Source organism: Camelus bactrianus, chromosome 23 (genome assembly GCF_048773025.1).
Source record: "Camelus bactrianus isolate YW-2024 breed Bactrian camel chromosome 23, ASM4877302v1, whole genome shotgun sequence".
In the NCBI taxonomy this organism is placed as follows: domain Eukaryota; kingdom Metazoa; phylum Chordata; class Mammalia; order Artiodactyla; family Camelidae; genus Camelus; species Camelus bactrianus.
In genome coordinates, this window is record NC_133561.1 from 17,043,079 (window position 1) to 17,068,314 (window position 25,236).

The 25,236-nt window shown below is 43.2% G+C and overlaps 1 protein-coding gene, 1 long non-coding RNA gene and 1 pseudogene across 2 annotated transcripts in view; 1 reads left to right on the forward strand and 2 right to left on the reverse strand.

Moving 5' to 3' along the window:
• The first annotated feature begins 201 nt into the window (after positions 1–201).
• On the forward strand, positions 202–5,353 carry LOC123614009 (uncharacterized). Its single transcript, XR_012501829.1, has 5 exons — positions 202–679; positions 1,362–1,530; positions 2,598–2,773; positions 3,727–4,017; positions 4,510–5,353. It is a non-coding gene; the product is annotated as an uncharacterized LOC123614009 (long non-coding RNA).
• A 12,751-nt stretch (positions 5,354–18,104) lies between these two features.
• Positions 18,105–19,878, reverse strand: LOC105084026 (uncharacterized; annotated as a pseudogene).
• ACBD3 (acyl-CoA binding domain containing 3) overlaps positions 18,105–25,236 on the reverse strand; it is a 32,462-nt gene continuing 25,330 nt past the window's right edge. The window contains exons 7-8 of the mRNA XM_010973817.3: positions 24,123–24,407; positions 18,105–20,205 (exon numbers count right to left, since the gene is read on the reverse strand). Coding sequence (XP_010972119.2) covers positions 19,994–20,205; positions 24,123–24,407 — 497 coding nt within the window. The 3' untranslated portion in view covers positions 18,105–19,993. The remainder of the gene's footprint in view (positions 20,206–24,122; positions 24,408–25,236) is intronic.

A 25,236-nucleotide genomic window follows, 5' to 3' on the forward strand; every position in this document is an offset into this window, starting at 1 on the left:
ACCTGCCTGAGGGCCACACAGAGACCCAGCTTGATTCTCTGACTCGTGGCCTCTGGAGGTTCGGGCTGAGGAGCGGGTCTGCGTGATTGCCCCCCAAGACACACACACACACACACACACACACACACACACACACACACACACACACACACACACACACACCCACACACACACACACACACACACACACACACACACACACACCCCGGCGCTTCCCTTCCAGAGGCCGCTCTCTGCCAGCAGGTCCCCGCTGCCCTGTGCAGGGATGGGGTCTGGCCGGCCCGTCGCCAATCTGCGTCCGCCGCTCGGCCGGGTCTCGGTGGCCAGGGCGCCTGAGGACGAGGAGACGGAGCCGGGCGCCCTCTGGTGGTCGCCGCGTGCGAAAGCGGGAGCACGGGTGCTCCAGGCCGCCGCCGGACGGGGGCGACAGCGGCCAGGGAACCCCACGCGCGGGGACGTCCGGGCCTCGCGGCCTCATCTTCTTTTCCACAAAAAGGAAGCATGTTTGTGGTGAAACCGGACTTCTATAAAATCAATGAAATCGACTGAGACACGCGGTCCATAAAACCGGAGAGGCGCCCTAGCGCTCGGGACCCGCGGGGAGGAGCCAGGGGGAGCTGCGCCGGGCGGAAATGGTGGCTATTGTCGCGGCGGCTCGCGGTTCCACTTGGGCCACCCGGTGAGGGGCGCGGCCGCGGGGCCCCCGGGCAGAGAGGCGGCAAGGGGGCGGGGGGCGGGGGCGACGAGGACATAACCCACCCCCGCCCCGGCCTCCCGCCCGCCAGGCCGCCCCGCCCCGTCCACCGCCCTTTGTCCGCCGCCAAGCCCCGCCCCCGCCGCCCCTGCGGCTTTGCGGGCCGGGTGCCCACCTCTTGCCCCGCCTCGCTTCTCGAGGGTGAGAAAAGCAGGGGTATGTAATTGCCAGTCTCTGCCGCCGAGAAAACCTCCAGGAGAGGAGGTGATAGGCTTCGGGTCACATGGCGCGGCCAGGTCCAGAACTCCTGTCTGCGGGGCCAGCATGAGCCTCCCGCGGACGTGGTAGGCGCACTCTCCCGCCCTGCGCCTCTGTCCTGGGGGGGCCCAGGCTCAGGAGCGGAGAAGAGCCGCCCCAGTCGCTGTGGCAGTTTGGTTTTTTTTAAAAAAACGCCTTTATTAGCAGAGCCGGGGCAGAGGCGACACTTTCTGGACTGTGAAATCAGAACAGGGAGATGGTAATTTTCTGCTGCTACTGCTGCTGGGGATTTGGTCCCAGCTCCTAGGACTCTGCCTTGAAAATACAGACACTTATTTGAGGGGTGGCTGCAGCCCAACAAGGGAAGGGGAGGATTCCGTGAGCGTAGCGCTCGTGCCTTGCCTTCCAGTCCAGGGACCGAAGCGGGACAGACACAGCTCGCACGGGGAGCAGCGAGAGGCGGTGCATCAAGGAGCAGAAGCCGGGCGCTGCGGGAAGACTTTAGAGGCCGGGAGATGTGGGCGAGTAGGGAGCCCCCGCCAGGACCTCTGTCTGCACTCTCCAGATCCTGGCACCTGGTAGGGGCTCAATAAGTAAATATCTAAATATCTATGGAGGATGGAGGTTGGACTTGAGCTGTGTGGGCTCCCGCGGACCAGAAAGATGAGGGGTTTGTTTTGAGCCTGGCAGCCCAGAGGCTTTGCAGGGCGGTGAGGAGCCACCTGGAGGAGAGAGGCTCCAGGTTGTGTCTGGGTTGGAGAAGGTTGGCTGGGTAGGGATGAGGTTGAGGAGGGTCTGAGGGCTGGCAGAGGTCCCAGAGAGTGGTGAGGGCACCTGGAAATTGACCCCTTCGAGAGTAGGGAAGAGACTGGGTGAAATGAGGGCTGGAACTTACTGCTTGTAAAAGTGACAGTTGACAGAGGTACCCTTAGATACATCACCAGCGAATGTTTGCCCGGGGCCTGCCGTTGGTCTCTCCAGCTCCTCCCTAAGATGTGCTCCCTGGTGGTGACCATGGTTAGCCTGTCCTGCCAGGCCAGGTAAGGCCCAAGTGAAAGCTCACCAAGCCTCTTATGTCCCTAAATACCTTGAAAACCCAGCAAAATCATCTCCTGTGGTTGTGGAAATTGCCTTTAGAATGTTGCATCCCCTGACTAAACATCTGGGTTCTGATGCAACTTCTTGCTACACCAGCAGCCCCTCGCTGCATGGACCACAGGTTATCGCACTGATCAGGGTCCCCTGCGGAAGAGTTAGTTACCTGTGACCCTTGACCTGGACTCCCTAAAGGAGTTATTAGGAGGGTACTGGAAGCTCCAGGACTGCCTGGGAGTCGGGAACAGGGCTTGGAAAACAAAGAGGGACAAAGGGAGCCTGGGTGGGTGGCAGCACTGCTGGAGGTGGTCCCTCAGCTGTGAGCACAGGGTCATGGGAGCGCTGGACCCCTGGGCACCTCAGTGGTGAAGGGAGGCTAGTGTCCCTGCATCGCTGCTTTTGGGGGAGCTCCCACTGCACAAGCCTGGGTCTGGGCTCTGCACCCTAGCTGCCCAGAAGACAGGGAGGGGATAGCCAGACCCCTTCGGCCTTTGAAATGGGAGGAAAGGCCCTGCCTCATGACAACTCACACAATGGGGATCACCTACAGATGGGAAGGCAGTGTGGACACTGGCAACCCACCAAGTGTTTGCTGCTGAGAGCTGTGAAGGGTCTTCAACAGGAGCAGCCGGACCACATAAGCTTCTGAAAGGCCCTCCTGGCTGGAAATGATGTCATGGGAAGAGGCCAGCAGCCACAGCCAGAGCTGAGTTTCAACTGTCAGGGGTAAGAGGAAGAAGCTGCCGAGGGCTGAGGACACCCCAATGGGAGGGGAGCAGAGATACTGGGAGGCTGGTGGCCCCAGACTGGGGGGGGGGGGCAGAGGAGTTGGGTCAGCAGGCCAGGCTGCTCCACCTGGGAGAGCAGCAGGGACTCAGGTGCTGGCGACAGGAGGGTTTTGTTGGTTTATTTATTTACCTCTTAAGACTGGAAAAGATGTACAGTAAGGGTGTGGAGAGGGAAAGGCCTCCTCCACCCTTCCCCATTCCCCCTTTGCCAAGGCCTGTGTCCTGACCAGTCCTCCCATACATTTTCAAACTGATGTGTAAACCCCAGGTCAGGTTTGGGTTGGTCTCTTTTAGTAACTGGAATCATACTGTGTGTGTTGTTCTTTGATATGCTTGTTGGAGATGTTTCCAGTCCAGCACACTCCTTTTAGCCTCTGCATGATGGTCCATAGAATCAGTGTTCACCATCCTGATGGACATTTGGGTTGTTTCATTCTGCTCTAATTGTGCCCACTTTCGTGCACACATTTGAGTACAGGGCTGGGGTTTGGGGAGAGAGTTTCAGTGTGAGTCCCTGCCCATCTCAAGAGAAGGAGTGTTGACTTGGCATCCAGCAGGCACCCCACTGTAGCCAAGCAGGGTGGGAGAGCAGCGGATTTGTGGATTTGGGACTCAAAAGTCCAAAGGCACCAATGTGACCAGGTAAGGGTTTGCTTCTGGGCTACAGAAAGGGCTGCGGGACCAGACATGTCCACTAGATGGCGCCAAAGCCGGTACAATGAGACCTGGGCTTCGAAGCCCCAGTTGCTGCAGGGGAAGTGAGTAGTTCCAGTTGTCTGACCCCTTAGACCCTAGAAGATAGGTGAAGGTTCTCTCAAGGTGCCAGCTGCCTCACTTACACACCTTGGAGGTTGTGGGGAGCAGAGCAACCATGCACTCATGGTTTTACAGGTAGAGCCCTGCCTGAGGGCTCTGGCCAAGATGGGGGCTGAAACTCAGGCTGTGGGACATAGATGACAACCCAGGGGAGAAGCTTTCTTCTAATTCATACAAGTTCAGAAAGTGCCTGTGGTGGCCGGGGTCGGGGAGAAACTACAGCAAGACAGCTGGCGCTCCGTATTGCCAGTACCTGCAGAGGAACCCAGCTCCTGGGGCCCAATGAGACCAGGATTCTCTCTGCTGGGCACTGAAGGTTCCAGATGGCTCAAGATAGTCCTGTCTCTGGAAGAAGTTCACTGTCAGGTAGGAAATAGACACTGGAAAAATTGAAATTTGTGGTATGGCCACTGTTCTAATGGTCAGTTTGGAATCAAATAGGGTGATGTGAGGGCAAGTGCTTTGAAACCCCTGAAGCCTTCATCCAGGCAGGATAAATCCCATTTATCCAGGAAAGCTTCAAAGCGGCCGCAGCAGCTGCAGCAGCAGCAGAATTTCCCTCCTTTCCTCCCTTCTGTCTCTCCCACCCCCTCACTGTCCCTTTTTCAAAGCCCACCTAGAGTATCCAAGTGCTCCTCTTCCAGCATCAGAAGCTGTCCCAGGCTCCCAGGACTGGAGCTCAAGCCTGACTTGTTAAAAATTAAATGTATTTGCAGAGAAATGTGAGCCTCCAGCCCCAGGTCGTAGCACACTGTAGGTGCTCAGTGGACTTTGTAGGGTTGGAGGAAGGAAGAGGGGAGGAGGGATGGATTCAGGCTGGCTAGAGTTCCCTTCTCTGAATGTTCTGTGCTGGTGCAGGAGACAAGGCGTGGCTGAGTGGATTTCCTGGAGAGGGGTGCGCACCTCCCACCACAGGATGGTGACGTCACGCCTGGAATCTGGGGAGCCTGACTGCTTTGGAAGTGCTGTTCACTGAGGAGAGACTTCCCATCTGCATTCTCTCTCTGGGACATGCCCCCTGGGATCCAGGGAGGCCATCTACACCTGAAGCCACCAAGCTGGAGGGACCACATGTATCCAGAGATGCCAAGGGCCTCACTATTCTGGTCTCAGCACAGGAGCCAGACCTGCTGACGCTGTACCCCAGTCCTTGAGCTGCCCCAGCTAACACAGAGTGGAGCAGAGATGGGCTGGCCCTGCCCAAATTGCACATTCATTAACAAAATAATACTGTTTTAGGTCACTCTGGTTGGGGGGAGGGGTGTTGTTTCACAGCATCAGGAAATGAAACACAAGACCTAAAGCTGGGGGTGACTAACCATCTGGTTTGTCGGGGACTGAAGTTTCCAGGACTCAAGACTTTTCAGTGGTAACACTGGGTGAGTCCCAGGCACACGGATGAAGCAGTAGTTCTCAAACTTCCTTGTGCATCAGAAACACTTGGAGAGGGAGGGTATAGCTCAGTGGTAGAATTCATGCCTAGCATGCGTGAAGTCCTAGGTTCAATCCCCCATATCTCCATTAAAAGTAAGTAAACTTAATTACCTCTCCTCCACAACAAAATTTAAAAATAAAGAAATAAAAGTGCTTGATTTGGAAAAGAAAATCACAAAAAAATTTTTAAAGAAGAGAAGCACCTGGGGATTTATTAAAACACAGATGCTGGGCCCTACCCTCTGAATTCCCAATTTAGTGGGTCTAGTGTGAGGTCTGATAATTTGCATTTCTAGCTCCCAGGTGCTATTGCTGTTGCCAATGGGAGCCCAGAATGACTGGCCTGAGTGAAACGCTGAGTTCAGGACCTGCAAATCCCAGTTTATTGCATGTCCCAGTGCTTCATCCTCTGTGCAGTCCAGCAGTGAGGCAGGACATAGAGAAGACCAGGAGAAACCCACATCTTCCAGGCAGGGTGGCTGGGCACTATGGGAACAAGGCTAAGCCCCGGAGTTCCCAGCCTCCTTGGCACCACTTCCCAGAGGGAACCTCAGCTCCTGGAGAGAAGCAAAGTGAACAGAGATGGGAGATGGAGAACAGGTGATGTCCCTGTGGAGGAGAGCACTGGTGTGAGAGGTACTGGGGAGGATCAGCAGGACCTGGGTTGATGAGGGGAGAATCTAAAGAGGACACAGTTCTGACATGAGGGATTGAGGAGGAGGGTGGACCTGGGGAAAGTTCCAGACACATCCCCAGTGGAATCCAGTAGGTACCTGGATAGCATCCTGTGACTAGGGCATCTCCCTTTACCACTGAGCATAAGTAGCAGCGCCATTATGTTTCATCATGTCTTCCCCGAATATCAGCAGGAGATTAACCTTACCCTTCTCTTCTCGTGTGACTAAGACCCCAAACCTACTCAGATGAAAGGGTGAACACTGTGGTCTCCAGTTGTGAATCCCATAGGACTTGCTAACACCGCTCAGGGGCCCAGCACATTAAGTGGGGTAGCCCTCCATATGAATCATGGCCCGGCCATCCTCTGCCAACTGCCACTCAGAACACGTGTCACCTGCCAGGTCTACCTCTGAAATTTAACCCGAATTCAATAGTCCCATCTTCACCGCGCCACCACAGTTCAAAGCCACCATGGCCTCACCTGGACCACTGCCTCCAGACTGGTTTCCCTGCCTCTGTCCTTGCTTCCCTACTCTGGGCACAGCAACCCGAGAAATCTTTCCAAAATATAAACCAGACCCTGCCACACCTTGGTTTAACCCTCCTCTGTCTGGACAGGGCTAACTTCACATTAAGTTAATGATAGGTCAGTAGGAGGGCAAGAAGGCTTCTCTGAGGGGGTACTCGTCTCCTCTCTTCAAGGAGAGGAAAGGAGGCTGAGTAAAGAACGTTCCCCCTTTTCTTACAGAATAGAACTGAAGTGCTTTGGCATCTTGTTGATGAACGGTAGGACCATGAAACCATCTTTAAAGCAGAAAATATACTCTATTCAACACTAATAAGCCGTACAGTGCTGAACATTCATGTTAAGAATATTTTCACTCATGTGTTCTGAAAATTCATCTTTTCCTCTATGTTGGTGAAAAGGTCAGGTGGGGAAGGGGTGCTGTCTCCACTCCTGCTTGAAGTTCCCGTCTGAATTCTAATTCTCCAAGGGAGAACTTCTGGGTTCCTCTCAGTTGTCATGATCTGCACTTCAGGCAGGCAAATTTCTTGCTGCTTCGGTCCACCTAAATGGAGACCACTGCTAATTATTTGGGTGGGTGGGGGGTGTTAGCCACCCCAAATTCTTGGCAAACCTTACTTGCATTCACTGTTTGAGAAGGACCACGAGAACACTACACAGGGATTTTAAGGCATCAGTTGCCTCCAGGCCCGCATGGCTTTTTCAGTTATCAGTAGTAACCAGGGGACAGAATGGGTCACGTGACTAGCAGGCTGTTCCCCAGACACTCTTTTAAACAAAATCCCAGGCTTCCCTCTCCCCCCCCCCCCCAGAAGAGAGGAGACAAAATATCCCCTCAGCAAAGTCTTCTTGCCCTCCCAAGCTAGATTAGCCTCAGTATCCCACCACCTTCTTGTGCTTCCTTCATCGCTCTTTCATCATCTGATGTTATTTCATTTCGTTTCCCTTGGTCTGTCTCTGGCCAGCAGGACGTCAGCTGTCTGACAGCAGGGCCCCTGCTGGGCTCAATGCCCTAGTATCCCCAGCCTCTGATGCCAGGAGAGTAGGTGCGCAAGGAGCATCTGTTCACTGAACTGTTACTGAATCTGTAGGGCCCCTGGTCCAAACTGCCTCCGAGCCCTGGCATTTGGGCTGGTGACATCCCTCGACCTGAAGACAGCACCTAGTGACAAGGGTCAGGTGGAGGAGGACTGAGTCTCCTGCACAGCCTCCCAGCTGGCCCTCCTGTACCTCTCTCCTCTCCCAGTGCCCATGTCGGCTCCACGTCCTGCTCCGCGGAAGTGATGCTCCTTTTAGGAAACCTCCCACTCCTACTCCACTTCGGAGTCGGGCTGGTGGTGAAGACAGGAACTAGCGGGAGCTAGAGGAGGGGAAATAAGCCATCCAGAGCTAAGCAGCAAAGACTAACTTCTTTGGTGAGTCCGTTGAGAACAGGGTGAGCTGAGACCGAAGCCATGAGTCCACATCTCACATATAGGCGTCCAGGGTCCCTGTGCCACCACAGCCTCTCCATGGGGTCCCAAGACCAAATCAGGAGCCTCCCTCTCTCTGATTCTCTAAACTGCTAGCAGTTTACTACTTACTGATGGCCAAACACATTTAACACACGGATCTTCGTTAAACCTGCTAAGAAAGCCTGCAGGAGGAGCTCGTTTCCTGGATTACAAAAGAGGAAGCCTGTAAACCTGTATGTGGGTGCCTCCCCTGGTGCGGGGGGAGAGGACTGCAGCCAGGATCCTGGGAACACTGGCCTTTAGAAGACAGATGGGAAGAAGTGGAGGCTAAGAGAGAGGGTGGAAAGAGGGCCCAGAGTCTCGTAAGTTGGGAGAGGACGATGGAGGCCAGTGGAGCAAAGAATTTCCAGAAGGAAGTAGTAAACGGGGTCAAATATTGCAAAGCATCCCAGGATGTAAAGGTGTCAAGGGTTAACCACAGAGAGATTGCTGGTAACCTCTGGTGGGGGCAGGAGCCAGTAGAGGCAAGGAGCCTAGGACTTCCTCCTGAGGAGCTTGTGCATATGATGGAAAGGTGACTGGGCAAGAGCTAATGGGGGCCAGGCTCAGGGGACATGAGCCTTTTTCCTTTTAAGATGAAACTTGAGCATGCTTACATGGGAAGAGAAAGGGTGGCCAGGCTGGGAAGAGAAACTGAGTGATGCCGGGAGGACCCAGGGGAATGGGGGATGGAATGGGGGATGGAATGGGACTAGCGGGAAGCAAGGCCGCTAGATGGGGTGGAGGCAGAGTGGAGACCAGGGCCTTGTCATTTGCTGGCAGGAGGCGAGCTCACTTGCTTGAGCTGGGCTGGAGGGGCGGTGGGCCTGTCATGGCTGCTGCAGGGCAGTGGGGGTCGTGCAAGGCTACAGAAGTAGGTCCAGTGGCTCTGAGGCCACGTGACCCGGATCAAGATGGTCCAGAGGGAGCAGGAGACTCTCTCCAGGAGCACTCGTCAGCCTAAGTGCAGGCACAGGTTTGTGGGTTTTGATTTCTCCCCTCTTCCTACAAATCCTCATTTTCTGGAGGCAGCAGCTTTGTCCCTACTTTGTTAGCCATGTGGCTCCACAGAGAGCTGGTTTAACAGTAAAACATATGGGGAGGAGAAAATTCTTCCATAAAACCCAACGAAAAGACCAGTAAACAAGTAAAAAGGGGGCCATAGGCCTACATTTCTGGGTGAAATAATTTAGTACAGTCCCACTGAAGCTTACCTAGCAAGGCCTTGCAAAATGACTGGAGAAAACCAGGCTATTTAAAAAAAAAGTTTCCATGTAAGATGACTGGGAGCTCTAAATCTGTTTTGGTTCTGTTGCAAATGATTGTATACTTTTAAATGGTGTTTCCTCCCCCCCCCCACCCCCCACTGTGCCTCCTTAACTTACTGTTCAAAGGCAGTGGAACTGGACAGCTGCAGACTCCTTGGCACAGCCTCAGGGGCTCAGCCTGGTAGACCTGACCACAACCGTGCTGCCAGGCAGCGGACGTCTGTCCAGGAGCGTGACCAGCCCTCTCTGGGAACTGATGTAAGTTTGGAGCTTGCTTTTGCCACTCATTCTTCCTTTAAATTTGTCCCCAGAATTTGAGGCTCTTTCTGGCTAGGATGAAGATCTTCATGCTAGGGATTATCAGAAGGAACTATGTCTGCTCTGAGCATGAAAGAACTGCCCAGGAGGGAAGAAATTCTGTCACAAAACATCTCAGAGATCAGTTCATCTGGTCCAAACCTCCCATTTCATAGGTGAGAAATGCAAGTCAGCCCAGAAGAGCTGAGTGTCCTGTCAGTGTCATAGTTGCCAGGTGGCTGGGGCTGTCTTGGGAAAACAGGGGAACTGAGAAAAGAGGAAGGCGGCCTGTTCAGATACTAGCAAATAGTCCATGAAGCCAGAGTATTGTGGTACCCCTTTTTGGGCCAGAATAAATAAAAACCTTCACTTTAACTTTCTGTGATCTCCACAGATTGCCTGTCTGTCTGTATGCTACTCAATCCTTTATTGTATAAAGGCTTTCCCAAGATGCTACAGAGGTATACAATCCCTTAGGCAGAAATAGTGTTCAGAGGATACTGATAAATGGGACATAAAGTGTGTTTGCCATAGGATTTTTAATCCTTTAAGGGATTTAATTATATTAAAGAGCTAGATGAATGTGTTCCAGGAAAGATTCTGTACCCCTCTCACAGCCAGCTCACAGCAAAGCTACCAGTCCCCAGAAACAATGAATTGGGGCTTCAGGCTATTGCTGGCAGCCTTACTTAGAAAAGGCTGAACTCCAAGGAGTCCCTGATAATCACTGTGGGGGACAATACAGGCAGAAACGTCTCAAGTCTCCTTATACAGTGCTGAGAAAAGAACAAAAAGAACAAAAAAAAAAAAAGGGCAGACAGAAGCCCAGAAGAGTAGTCAAATAAAGGTCTTTGAGACCACAGAGAAAAGGCTGACTGAACACACAGCTCAAAGTATAATCACCAACTGGCTGTGACAAATCTCTGTCCTCCCCAGACCTTGGACTCTGAAGTTAGTTCTCAATACAATCCCAAAGCCCAGTGGATGGATGTGGAGAGTGTAATTTGCTCTCCATCCCCTCTGCACTTAACTGTTTAAAAGGTTCAGCAATCCTGCTTATGATGCAGGTAAAAAATCAAAACCTTCAAAAAATCAATCTGTCCAACCCACAGAATGGGAGAAAATATTTGCAAATCATTTATCTGTTAAGGGATTGATACCCAGAATATATAAAGAACTTCTACAACTCAACATTAAAAAATAGGCAAAGGAATAGACATTTCTTCGAAGAAGACGTACAGATGGCTAGTAAGCATATGAAAAGATGTTCAGCATCACTAATCATTAGGAAGCTATGAATCGAACCACAGTCAGATACCACTTCACACCAGTTAGGATGATACACAAAACAAGTGTTAGAGAGAAACTGGAACTTGTGTGCCTTGCTAATGAGAATATAAAATGGTGCCACTGTAGAAAACAGAATGGATAATCCTCAAAAAGTTAAAAATAGAACTACCTTATGATCCAGCTATTCCTCTCCTGGGTATATATCCAAAAGATTTTAAAGTGGGGTCTCAAAGAAATATTTGCACATCCGTATTCATAGCATTGTTCACAGTGGCCAAGATGTGGAAACCCAAATGTTCATCAATGGATGAATGAATAAACAAAATGTGGTATACACGTACATACAATGGAATAATATACTCAGCTTTAAAAAGGAATGAAATTCTGACTTATGCTACAACATGGCTGAACCATGAAGATATTATGCCAACTGAAATAAACTGGAAACAAAATGAACAAATATTACATGACTCCTCTTATATGAAGTACACAGAGGAGTCAAATTCATAGAGATGGAAAGTAGAAGAGTGATTACCAGGGGCTGGGGCAGAGGGGAATGGGGACTTATTGTTTAATGGGGACTGTCTTTCAGCTTGGGATGATGCAAAATTTCTAGAGACGGATCCTGGTGATGGTTGCATAACACATGGATATACTTAATGCCACCGAAATGTACACTTAAAATGTTTAATATGGTAAATGTTATTATGTTCTATATATTTTACTACAACAAACATAAATTAAAAAATCAATTTATCACCAGATACAATTGCCGTGTCTCAATGTCAGTATCAAAATGTCTTGTTTTAAGGCTGGAGAGAAAAAAGGTGAAATCTTTTCAGGATGAAATAACTTATTCTAAAAGACTCCTGGATAGAAGATCAATATGCAAAACAATTAGCAACAAACCATGAAAAAGCTATTTTTAAAATATATCTTCCAGGTTCACTCTGCTTAAGATATAGAAATAAACAGTGAAGGAAAAAAGTGGATAATATTCAAAATTATAACTTTCCTTGGGCCCATTTCAGAGCTATGACAAAGCAACCAAATAACAGAATTCCAAAGGGTAATAAACCCATCCAAACAAAGGAGGGATGCACTGAGCATGCATACTATGCTGAGCATGGAAGAAAACGATGGGTGTCACTGGAGATAAGAAGAAGAAATGAACTAAAACTTTAACAAGTTTTTAAAAGCTGAGTGCGGGCTAGTGTGTCAATTTTGACAGCAGAGAGGACCAGAAAAGGAGAACTCATACTCACTTGCAAGCTCTTTTCTAGGCTGGGTCTCCAGTGGTACAGAGCAGGAGGCTAGAGAGAGCCGCCCTTGGCAGCACAGGCACCCAGGAGGGATCGGCTGCTCTGGGGGAACAGACATGAAAACCCTTCTCTCCTCCCCAGCCCAGGCAAAAATCTATCCTGTCGACACTAGGGAGGAAATGAAGTATACCGCCATAATGTTTTTACACTGTACTTGAACTGGTATGATGTATTTGAAGGCAGACTGTGACACATTAAAGATGTATGTTATGAACCCTAGCACAAACACTAAACAAGCTAAAAACAAAACAGTAATAGAATTCCAAAAGAAGGCAGTAAAAGAGGGGGAAAATAATCCAAAGAACAGATGAGACAAAGAGAAAATAGCAAGATTAGAGATTTCAATACATCTCTACTAACAATTACATTAACTGTAAATTGTCTAAACACTCCAATGAAAAGCAAACGATCATTAGATTGGAATTTTTTAAAAATACAACTATATGCTATCAACAAGGAACCCATAAAGACATGGATAGGTTAAAAGTAAAAACATAGAATATGATATACCCTGTAAACTTTAATCAAAAGAAAGCTTAAGTGGCAATATTAATACCAGAGGAAACAGACTTTGGGACAAGGAATATAACTTAGGATTAAAAAGATACATTACATAATAAAAAAGGGGTCAATCCATCAAAACATAACAATCATAAATGGGCAGAAACCCAATAACAGAGCTTCAAAATATGTAATTCAAAAATTGACCAAAAAACGGCCACAAAATAGAATTTAGTTGAAGACTTCAACACTCTTTTGTTGGTAATTGATAGAACAAGTATAGTCAGTGAAGATAGAGAAGACCTTACCACCATTATCAGCCAACCTGACCTGCTTGACATGTAGAAAACATTCCACCCAAACAAAAGACTACACATTCTATTTAAGTGAACACGGAACATTCACCAAGAGAGACTATTCTGGGACCTAAAACAAGTCTCAATCAGATAAAAAGGACTGAAATCATATAAAATATGTTCTTTAGCCACATAGAATTAAATTAGAAATCAACAACAGAAAACAACTGGGAAATTCCCAAATATTTGGCAATGAAGCAATGTACTTCCACAGAACTTACGTATGTATCAAAGAAGAAATCATACAGGAAATTAGAAAATATTTTTAACTAAATGCAAAAAAAAAAAAAACCCCATATACCAAATTTATGGAATGTAGATAAGGCAGCATTGAGAGGAAAATTCAGCTTCAAATAATTGGATTAGACAAAGATCTCTAATTAACTACCTAAGCTACCTTATGAAACTGGAGGGGGGGGGAGGGTAGAGAGGTGGGACCAAATTAAACCTAAACAAGTAAAAGGAAAGAAATAATAAAAAGAGGTAAAATCGGGGGTGGGGGGGGAGGGTATAGCTCAGTGGTAGAGTGCATGCCTAGCATGCACAAGGTCCTGGGTTCAGTCCCCAGTACCACCTCCAAATATAAATAAATAAACTCAATTACTCCCACCCCCATTAAAAAAAAAAAAAAAAGAAGAGAAAAGGCAAACAACACAATTTAAAGATGGGTAATGGACTTGAACAGACATCTCTCCAATGAAGATATAAAAATGGCCAATAAGCAAATGAAGAGATAACCAACAACACTGGTCCTTAAGGGAATGCAAATCAAAACCACTGAGATACCACTTCAAATCCACTACGATGGAGCCATAAAAAAACCAAACACAGAAAACAACAAGTGTTGGAGGGGGTATGGAGAAACAGGAACTCTCATATGTTGCTGGTGGGAATGTAAAATGGTGCAGCCGCTGCAGAAAACAATTTAGCAGTTCCTCAAGAAATTAAACAGAATTATCATGACGTGGTAGTTCTACTCCTAGATATATACCCAAATAGTTGTTCACAAATGTTTGTAACAACACTATTCACAACAGCCAAAAGTGGAAACCACCCAAATGTCCATCAACAAATGTCCAGATAAACTGTGGTACACAGGTAGAATGTAAAGCACTTATCATGAAAGCTTAATACATTTAAATTAAAAGCAAAAACTTCTAAGTAGTAAAAGACATTATAAAGTAAAAAGATAATTTGAAGTGTGTTACCAGTTATTTGTGATGCATAAGACCAAAAATAAATTGTAGGATCCAGAATATTTAAAGTACTCTTACAAATCAAGAAAAAGCCCAAGAGAATGGATAAAGGATATAAACACGTATTTCACAAAAGGCCAGTAACATGAAAAGATGCTTATCCTCACTGGTCATTAAGGTAAAATTATAAATTGGTAAAATTATAAAATCTGACAATTGTCCATAAAGATGTGGAACACAGGCACTCTTGTATATTGCATTTGGGAATTTAAATCAGCACAATCATTTGAAGAGTAACTTTGTATTACCTAGAATAGTTGAAGATCCATGTAGCTTATAACTCAACAATTCTATTTCTTGATATATACACTAGAGAAACTCTTGCACATGAGCATAAGTAGACACGTACAAGAATGTTTTTAATAGTGGAAACCTGAGAAAACCCCTAAATGTCTCACAGCTGAAGAATGACTACATGGTGTTATAGTATCCACATGATGGAAAAGAGTAAAGTTATATGAAGCTAATTACTAAAAACAATGCAGAAAAAACTGTCAAATGATTATCATTTATATAAAATTCAAAAGCATTCCACAAAACCCAAACTATCTCCCTTTTCTACAAACATACAAAATTATAAAAGCCATATGGAATGATAAACATCAAAATCAGGATAATGATTATCTTTGGGAGGAAGAAAGAGGAATGGTAATCAGTGAAACGTACAAAGGGCCCAAACTTTCATTAATGTTTCTTAAGAGAAGATCTGAAGCAAATAAAGCAAAACAGCAAATGTGACCAAAGCAGGTGGTGAGTTCATGAGTACTCATATTCTACTCTATACTTTTCTGTACACTAGAATTATACTATTATCTCTGAGTGGTAGGTTTATAATTTTAGTTTTATTCTTTTCACCTATGTATACTGTCTGTATCTGCTATAATAAATGGGCATGGCCTTTATAATGGAAAAAAAATCACTGAAAGTTACATATTTTTATACTCACCTGATAAATCCAAGTCTGCTATCCATTAGAATCCATTTCCTCTTCCTAATAGTCACACTCACCCCTCTATGAGTTTTGGCTGGGCACATGACCGCCCAGCTAGAGACCCTGCAGCTAGTCAAGGGCATGTAACTATGTACTTGCTAATGGAAAATGAACACAGACAAATAAGGGTTTTCCCCTTAAAACGGCATGAATCCCTTTCCTCAACCCTAGGTAAACCTGGAATGTGATCCCAGCAAAACTGAGTCTAACCATGCATACAAAAATAATACCATCCCTCAGGATGGTGGAACAGATTAACATTACAGAAATCTGGGGCTCCCAATCTCTTCATCAAGTACTGGTGCCCACCTGCCTGCCCCACTGCCTCCTTTGGCTTATATGGGAGAACAGACTATCTTATTTGAACCACTTTATTTTTGTTGCCCCAGATTAGCCAGCATTCTAATTAACAATGGCAGGAAAGACCACTTAAGGGTTGGAACTTTCATTTTTTCCACTGAAGTTAACATTAAAGAACAAAGACTCTTTCAGAAAGGCAGCCTAAGCTCACATTGAAAGTCAGTGGAATCAGTGGCTGAATCTCCACCAATTAATCTAGAAATTCAGTGTAATATTCCAATGTAAATCATAAAAGGTTTTTTCATGAAATACAACAAGCTAATGATGAAATTCATATAGAAGGTAAAAAAAAAAAAAAGCCAAGAAAAAGTATCAAAAGAACAGAGATTTGCCTTGTATCAAAATATATTTCAAAACTATAGTAATTTAAAGTATAGTATTAGCACATAAATGGTTAAACAGATAAATGGAACAGAGTTCAAAAACAAACTCATATATATATATATATATATATATATGGAAATAAGCAAAAGACATAAAGGAAAAAACTGTAAACTGACAACATAGTTTTAACATCTACGACCAAACAGACACATACACACACAAAAATACCCATAAACAAAATTAACAGATTAGCAATAAACTGGGACAAAACACACATATATAATGTATGACTAGTGTACAAACTATATTTTTAAATGCTAATAAGTCAATATAAAATTACCCAGCTAAAAAATGGGTAAAGGACATGAACAGGCTATTTATAGGGGGGAAATACAAATAACCAATAAAAATAGATGCTTAATCTTACCAGTTATCAGGGAAACACACAAAATGGAATTTCATTTTTCACCCTAAGTCTGATATCAAGTGTTGAAAAAGAGAAAAAGTATTCTCATACACTACCCACCACAGTGTATGAGACAAGAAATTAGTTCAGCCACTCTGGAGGACAATTTGGTAGAGCCTATTAAAATAAGCAATGCACAGAATTTAAGATCCAGCAATTCTACTACTTGGTATTTACTCATGCACATTTGCAGAAACATATAAAAGAGTGTTCACTGTAATATCATTTATAATAAAAAAAATCAGAAGTAACCTAAAATGTTCACTAACAGAAAAATGGCCAAAGAGCCACTCTACAGAACACACAGCAGACTGAAAGAACACAGTAGACCCATAATTACTAACAGGAAAAGTTCTCCAAAAGTTGCAAAATATAGACCTTTTTAAAAACATGTTTACATTCCTATATTTTTACATGCTAAAAAAAGGTAGTTATGTTATCTTTTCAAACTGGATATATTTAAAGTAATGATCTTGGAAAAGGGTGAAAACTGTTACAATTGTACAGATATGCCATTAAAGAAAGGTCCAAAAAAATTGGCATTTGTAATCAACTTGCACTTGCCCTTTTCAGAAACAGACTTGCAAGTCACTGGTTCATCATAGGGTTGAACTGAGCAATCACACTTTTGTTACAGGTTGAATTAACTGCTCAACTTATATTTTTACCCCATATTTGACTGCCTGAGTCCAAATTCCAATGTCAGTTCTGGAAAAGTCAGCCACTTAAATTAAGTACCCTAATCAAATTACAACTTACAAGCGGCATATCAATGAATAGACAGCTTGTGCTTCCATCTTTAATAAGATTAAAGCAATGATATTGAAGCAAAATAATACACACCTGAAAAAATAATGTAATACATTCAAAATAAAGGTGCTGAAAGGACACTAATCAACTTGGTCTTAAAAAACTTTCAAGAAGGAAGTTGAAGAATCCTAGGCAAATGTATGGAATAAAAGTCCAATACTGACTCATACACCTTTTGGAGAGTCAGTGAATGGAAATGAAATTAAGATTTGCTCTACCCCAAGTATACGTGCATACATGTTTAGGTTGCTAACAGAAGAGCTGAACTTAGAAAAAGCTGGGGACAGACACAAAGATCACTTTTGGTTGTGGACTTTTGCACTCCAAGCCCTATAGAACTATTAGCATTCATTTATTATTTTAAACTAATTATTTCTTCTCTTCCGCAAGACATATGGTCAAGACTTGGCAGCATGGTTTCTAAGATGTGCTCATACCTCTCCTTAACTGTTCTCCGGTCTACCTTCATGGTAACAACAAATAACACAGGGGAAAAAATAGAAAGAAAGAAAGAGAAAGAGAGAGAGAAAGAAAGAAAGAAAGAGAGAGAGGGAGAAAGAAAGAAAGAAAAAGGAAGGAAGGAAGGAAGGGAGGGAGGGAGGGAGGGAGGGAGGAAGAGGTAACCTCATTTAACCTCTCCAAATTTCCAAAGGAAAAAAAAAAATTAATGCCCAAGTCAGCCTGCATTTCAATGGGGTCATTTTTAGACTAGTGGGTAGCATTCCACATCACACTGACTAGGGCATGCCTCTCACTCCTGCTTCGTAAGTGCCATACCTAGCAGATATTTTAAAGCAGGCCTTCAAGGAATGTGCTACATACATGGTTTTGTAGGGGAAATAATTTTTATAATAAGTCACCTTCAATAAGAAAAGTCAGTGCTTTCCCTTTTATCAAGAAGTCTGAAAAACTGTTAACCTATTTTAACAAACTAGGGTAATTCACAGCAAAAACTAAATAATCAGCTAGAAATAGTGTTTAACTTTTTAAAACAGAAAAGATCACTTAAAACATTTCTTCTTGTCCTACCCAAACGATGAAATGCTTCAAAGAGTAACTATATTAATGAAACATCAACAAGTTACAGATAAACATTTTAATTGATTAAATATATTATTTTCAAGATCTTTTTGAAATCGCACTTGTAATATACTAATCAACAGCCAAAGGCAATAAAAAATTTAAAACCAAAAATGTTCTGACATGAATATGTGACAGGAATTGCTGCTATGTAAAGTAACATACACTGCTCCCAAGAACAATATGTTTAGAGGATAATTCATCTTAACATGTGCAAGGACAAATCTGTAATCAAAGGCTGGAAGAAATATATATTAGTGCCTGCTTTTTAAAAGTTTATTTTACATTTTAAATACAGTATTTTCTCATTAAAAAAAAAAGCCAGGAAGTGCCTAACCCCATGGTTTCTATACCATATGTACACAAGAGCTGATGGACTTGACAAATCTTCTGGATGTAACAGTATGGACATCTACAAGCTGGAACTACCGAATCAAAACTAAAAAACACAAATTACGCACTGCTTAGGAGAAAATAATCCAGTTTCTGAAGAACCAAAAGAGAACAGAGTTAGATATGTACAAAACCAGGTATTAAAAAACCAGAAAGAAATGCAGCACACAAAAAACAAACAGCCTCTTATGTAGTGAATTGTATATTCTGCAGCTAATCAGTGGAAACCCTCCTACAAGAAGTGATTTATGATTTGAAATTTAAAAAAATCTAAGTATTTCAAGAACAACATATAATAACATTATGTGTATATTGCCACCTTTGTCCTTTTCTACCCATAACCACCCTCCCTTCTAAAAACAAGATTTTCTAGACTGGTCAATCACTTAAGTTTGAGGCAATTAATCTATATTTGTTTTCAGTAAGATGTACCTCTTTCCATCAGTGAAGACAATACAGATTAAAGCTATAAAAAATTTAAGCACGGGCATATGCGTTTCCAATTCTCTCTAGGTAAGTAATTTCAAACTGGAATCATGTAGGGTTTGTGCCTAAGTAGTATCAAATTAAAAGAAAATGGACTATCTCTGGCAGTGATTTCCATATTAGTGCAATGTTACTCCCCCTACACTAAATTATATTTTAATGGCTTTATATATTTTAATTCAGTAGGTGCCAATTTGAGTTTACAAAATCCCTAACTATATGCATGTATAGAAAATAGTTTCAATTTGAGATGCTCTATAAAGCCAAATTAAGATAAAAATGAATTAATTTTGCTTTGCTACTGGTAGTATGAATACCAGATGAAAAGGACCAAGTTTGTGGTGGCTTGCTAAGATGGATGTTTGAAATGTTCTATGTATCTTGATACTTCAATTATCAATCAGGTTTGACATTCTATATTAAGATTATTCAGAAAATAATTATCTGTAATAGAACTCTGAACTAAACAGCTGTATACAAAGCAAAAACAATCTAGGTCATTCCGAACAAGATCAAACCAAGGCAATTTCTTTTTCTATTATAATCTGTGAGGTCTTAAGTTTTAAAGATGGTGATCTTCAAAGTCAGATGCACCTCATGTAGACTGTTAACACAGGACTTCAAATCAGAGGGCACTGTTACTATGGGCTCTCAAAAAACACACAGAGCAGGCAGCAATGGACTAACCATCAGCCGAGTGGGGTCAACGTTGGGATGTTTTATTTTAGAGACTTTAAAGATTTAACACATAGCTCATGTAACTTCGGCATCCACTAGTGACTCTACTGGTCAGCACCGAAGGGCTGGATGAGTCTGAGGAATCCCTTTAACCCCAAACTACTAATGCTAAAGAGTTTCAAGGAAATCCTGATTCCCAGCAAGAGTTCACAAACCATCAGACCAAAATCAATAGGGTAAACACTGACTGCAACGCTCCACAAAAATCAAAAGAAATTTCCAGATTAAATGCCACCGTCTGCCCAACCCTAGACTCCAGACTCTGTAACATCTTTATCTAGTGTAATAGACTCTGTAGTAGACCGATTTTGACCTCCACAAAGAGTAAGAGTTGTCAAACTTGAGGAGATAGACTCCTCTCCCTGGATATTGGTGGCTGCCGGCGTACACCTCTTCATGACAGTCCCGGCGATACACAGGCACAATCTCATCCAGCAGAGGCTTGTTGGCATTCTTTTTGGCTTTCTCTTCAGAACTGATATTTTCTGTCAGAAAGAACAGAGACAAGTCAGTGTGAACAGATCCAAGAAAACCCCATTTGCATCAAGCATTTTAAACTCCATCCTTTCAAGAAATTGCTTGTTAGGGATTCTCTCAATCCAGTCTACTACTTATGTGCATATGAAAATGTACTGATCTTTCATATATCTGAGCAGCTGCTATATGCCAAGCACTGTCTGGGGTCTGGGAGTCCAGTGGTGGAGCAGTCAGCATCCTCTCTCCCTCTCTGTACTATAACCATTGATCCTGTTTCTGAGCCCCACTTTTTCCCTTCCACATCGATTCAAGTCCTAATTTCTCCCAACTGGAGGAATCTCACTCATCTGAGTAGGACCAAGGAAAATGTTGCTCTGATCCTCCTACTCAACAATATCAAAGTCCCCTCTTGTTTCAGGAAGGGGGGAAGGAGCTTCTAAGGACTATTATTTTCTATTTATCTTAAATATAAAGATTATAATGAGAAAGGTAGAGGTAGGTAGATATTCAGAGACCCTCTGAAGATTCAATTATTTTCACTAGGCCTATGTAACCCAGGGATGATCTGAGTGGTAAAAAAATGAGCTGTTTCTAGGTTTGCCCCAGTTAATAGTTTTCTGAACTATAATGATATGAGGTTAGGAAAAGAATACCTGTAGAAAACTATAGGAATGAGAAAATTATGAACTAGCTTAAAAGTTTCAGTTTAGCATATTACATATAAATAGCCTCAAAATAGGTTAAGGGAATATTCAGCATAGATTTTAAAAGACCTTCAGGTTTATAACATGGCAGAATAAACTATGTGATGATTGTCAGTGGCCACTACAAGGAATTTAAACAAGGAAGGTCTAAGAAACTTTCAGGATCTAAAGGAGTTTAAGGAGATGTGATAACTACAATGTGGCATCCTGGATGGGATCCTGGAAAATTAAGAAAAAATTAAGGAAATTTGAATAAATATGGACTTTAGTTAATAAAAATGTATCAATATTGGTTTATTAGTTATGATGAACATCCCACAGTACAATGTAAGATGTTAACAATGGGGGAAACTGGGTGTGGGGTATATAGATACTCTTTGTATTATCTTTGCAACTTTTGTGTAACTCTGAAGTTATTCTAAAATACAAAGCTTATTTTAAAAAAAGTAGATGACACAAACAGGCCCAAATCAGATTTGCTTTATCATAGCAATACTACTTAAAATTAAATGTCCTTCATTTGCAAATAAGAAATATAGAGCCATTCAAAATATACACTATTGCCCAAAAGGATGAAACAGATTTTTGGGTCCACTAATTCAAGATCCAAACTTTGTTCAAAATCTGTAAAACTAAAGGTTACTTTACTGAGATGGACGAACAACACATCTTTCATCAATTTAAGCAAAGACGTGGGACCTGGAAACAATAAAGTGGAGAATCACAGCTGGAGGATGGGTTACCATTATGTTGTCTTCAGAGAAAACAAACTCCTTCATCTTTTAAGACTGAATGGAGACCTGGGCATATATCCAGAGGGAACTCTAATTCAAAAAGATACATGCACCCCAATGTTCATAGTCTCTTTACAATAGTCAAGACACTGAAACAACCTAAATGCCAAGAACAACAGATGACTGGATAAAGAAGTTGTGGTATATTTATACAACGGAATACTACTCAGCCATAAAAATAATAAAACAATGCCATTTGCAACATGGATGGACCTGGAGATTGTCATTTTAAGTGAAGTAAGCCAGAAAGAGAGAAAAATACCACATAATATCATTTACATGTGAAATCTTAAAAAAAAAAAAAAAGACACAAATGAACTTATTTACAGAAACAGACTCACAGACATAGAAAAAAACCTTATGATTACCAGGAGGGAAAGGGGAAGGGGCAAGGGATAAACTGGGAGTTTGAGATTTGCAGATACTAACTACTATATATAAAATAAATAAACAACAAATTTTTACGGTACAGCACAGGGAACTATATTCAGAATCTTATAACCTATAATGAAAAAGACTATGAAAAGGAAAAAAAAAAGACTGAATGGAGAAAAACCAAAGCAACAAACAAGAAAACTGGACATCTCTTCCATCTTAAACCAAGCTAAAAGGATCCCTCAGAAAATAGAATACACAAGGTGGACAAGACACAGTGGCACAGTAGCCTCCACAAGGAGGCATATGGCTAAATGCTGTTTGTGAGTTAAATCTTCAAAAAGGAAAAAGTTGTGCTCACTCTTAGGAAACAATTCTCAAGAGCAATAAATCCTCACTGTTGTTACTATTAATGTAGAGATTTTAATGGGTTAGGTTTTAGTTCCAAATCATTTTATGATGAGAAACAGCACAAGGATAGGTAAAGGCATTTTCCATTTGAGGGATATCACACATTAGAGCAAAGGTCAAGGATGTCAAGGTTCTCTCTCACCTCTACACAGGCACTGGGCCTCAGCCATTTTCACCAATGCTCTTCCCAACAGCGATAACCCAAAAACGATAATCAGCTAAGGGCTCAGAATAGGAAGTAACCTCCTTGTAGAAGCTATCTACCTTGCAAACCAGGAGAAATATATTATCTCAACTCACTTCTTAACAAAATTCTCCTATTATTCACAAAGTTCTTTATAAGTACAATAATTTGCACACACAATAAAAATCTCCCTTCCCAGACATCTGCAAACCATCTGATTTTAATGAGTCCCTGCGTGCATCAGAAAGGCCAGTAAAGGGTAAGTCCCTGGTCCTGATGTTGCCAAGGAGCACCTGAGACAATGGCAGTGGCACCTTCCCTGCGATCTGCTGAGGTCTCTCTCTCACCTCTTCTTCTTTTTTCTCACTGTTAGATTTTCCTTTCTGATTCAGTCAGTAGTATTTACGGGCAATGCTTTACCTTGCTAGTGGTACTCAGAAATAAAGATTGCTAAAAACAAAATGCCATGAAAGACAAAGAAGCTCCTAAATGACACTGGCCCACGTGTGTGTTGTCATACACGACCCCAGAAGGCCTAGAGAGTGGCATGGTGTGGTGATGTAACTGAACTTGTATATCAAAAGCTGACTGAATTTTTAGCCTCCCTCCACGCACCTCCAGCAACTATCTCTTTAAATTTATCCCAGTGTAATCTCTGTGACTATCAACTCTCTTCAAGAATAAGTAGTTTGTTTACAAGTCACCTGAAAGGTTAGTTAGGGCCAAGAATTGAAAGTGCTTTCCCATTCGCCCAGCCAAGGCACTTCTTCCACATTACTCTCAATCAAGTCAACAAATATTTAAGTGTTTACTAGGTGTGTACAAAAGCCCTGCATTCTGACTTTTCTGGATAACAAAATTAAGGAGACCATATTCTCAATTAATAAGCAATATCTTTTATAACCTACTTCCCAGACCAAGACAGTTTAGACTGTCCTTGGAAACACTCGATTTTGTCTACTTAGAAAATAAAAGATTCACTCTAGCAAAACAGAAGAACAACTGAAATTTTTTAGGTAGGATGTTCTGGTGAATTTCTGTATTTACATAAAAAAAAAAAAACTTAGAATAATGACCAAAGAAGCTGATTCAAAAATATAAATTTAAATAAATTCCAGAGTTGGCAGAATTTCTTGCTTGCTCTTTTAAAATTTTTCAAAACAACCTTGCACATTTGGCTTTTCAACACACAAGGCTGGAAGTATTATAGTATTTAGAAAGCAGTAAAATAAACTGTCAAACAGACCGTCCTGGTGTTTAAAAAAATTCATGTTCAGGCCCCAGTCCCTTAGGAGGCTAGCTTCCCTCACAGCCTTTTCATCCCAAGGTCCCACTAATGAGGAGATTGATTCTCATCCATGAAGTGTTAATCAGGAAGCATAAGGCTGGCTGACATCTGACTGCACCATCTCTGCCAACACACAACCCAGCTACTGAATATGGACCAACGGCTCTACCTTCCTCCTCCTCCTCGTCATCGCTGGACTCACTGACATGCACGCTGACGGCAGTGTTTGGAGAGTCTGTCCATTCAAAATACACCCCAAACCCAATGTCATAATTGTCTGTAGCAAATTCCCAAAAGAGATATGATCCTTCTTCATGGGTGGGTACTCGAACAGTGACCACTTCTCCTCGGCCCACTGTAATCACGGAATCCGCATCCTGCCGAATCTTCTCTTTAAAGTCTTTGATCTGGGGTCGTGTCCACATGGATGGAGCTGCTATTACTGGAAGAGATTCTAAAGGCAACAGGAATTACAAAGGCTAAAGAGGATGAGCCTTCACCTGTAGGTAGCAACATTTGCACAGGACCACCTGCCCAGCCACACGTAGGCACCAAGTGCAATCTGGGCTACCTTAGATCAAGGACTCAGAGGACTATAAAAGCTTTCCCATGGAAATCTCCCCCCAAATTACTACATTTAACAATGTCACAGGTATTCAGGGGTCATCATATTACTTCAGGTAACAAATGCAATCCATAGTCTTAGAAGGATTTTTTTCCAACACTCTAATTGCATATGGGGATTTAAGAATGACCTTGGAAACTTACTAGCTGGAGACAGGGACAGTCTAACACAGAAAGGAGATCTGGAATTCAAATAAATTCATTTTTGGATGTGGACAAAGAAAGCTGGGCTTTGATTTCAGCCTCTCTATTGAAGAAAAGTCTTGACCTCCAAGTAAACCAAATTTCTAGGGGAAGGGCTATTCTAAAGGAATTCAAAGAAACAGAAAAACTCGGACAGGAATGGAACTGCTAGTGACTGAGTAAAAGGGAGTTAAAGTCTTGTTACTGAGCAGTTATCTATGTACACTGGACTACTCAAGTTTCCAGAGTTATTCACAGAGATTTTGATAAAAGATTTATTTGAAAATACTGGTAAACTCGTAATTTTTATTTTGGTGGGGGGTGTCATCGGGTTTGTTTATTTATTTACTTTTTACCAGGGGTACTGGAGACTGAATCCAGGACCTCATGCATGCTAAGTACACACTTTACCACTGACCTATACCCTCCACCTTCCATCCCCGTAAAGTCTTAATAGGAATTTAAAAAGGAGGGAG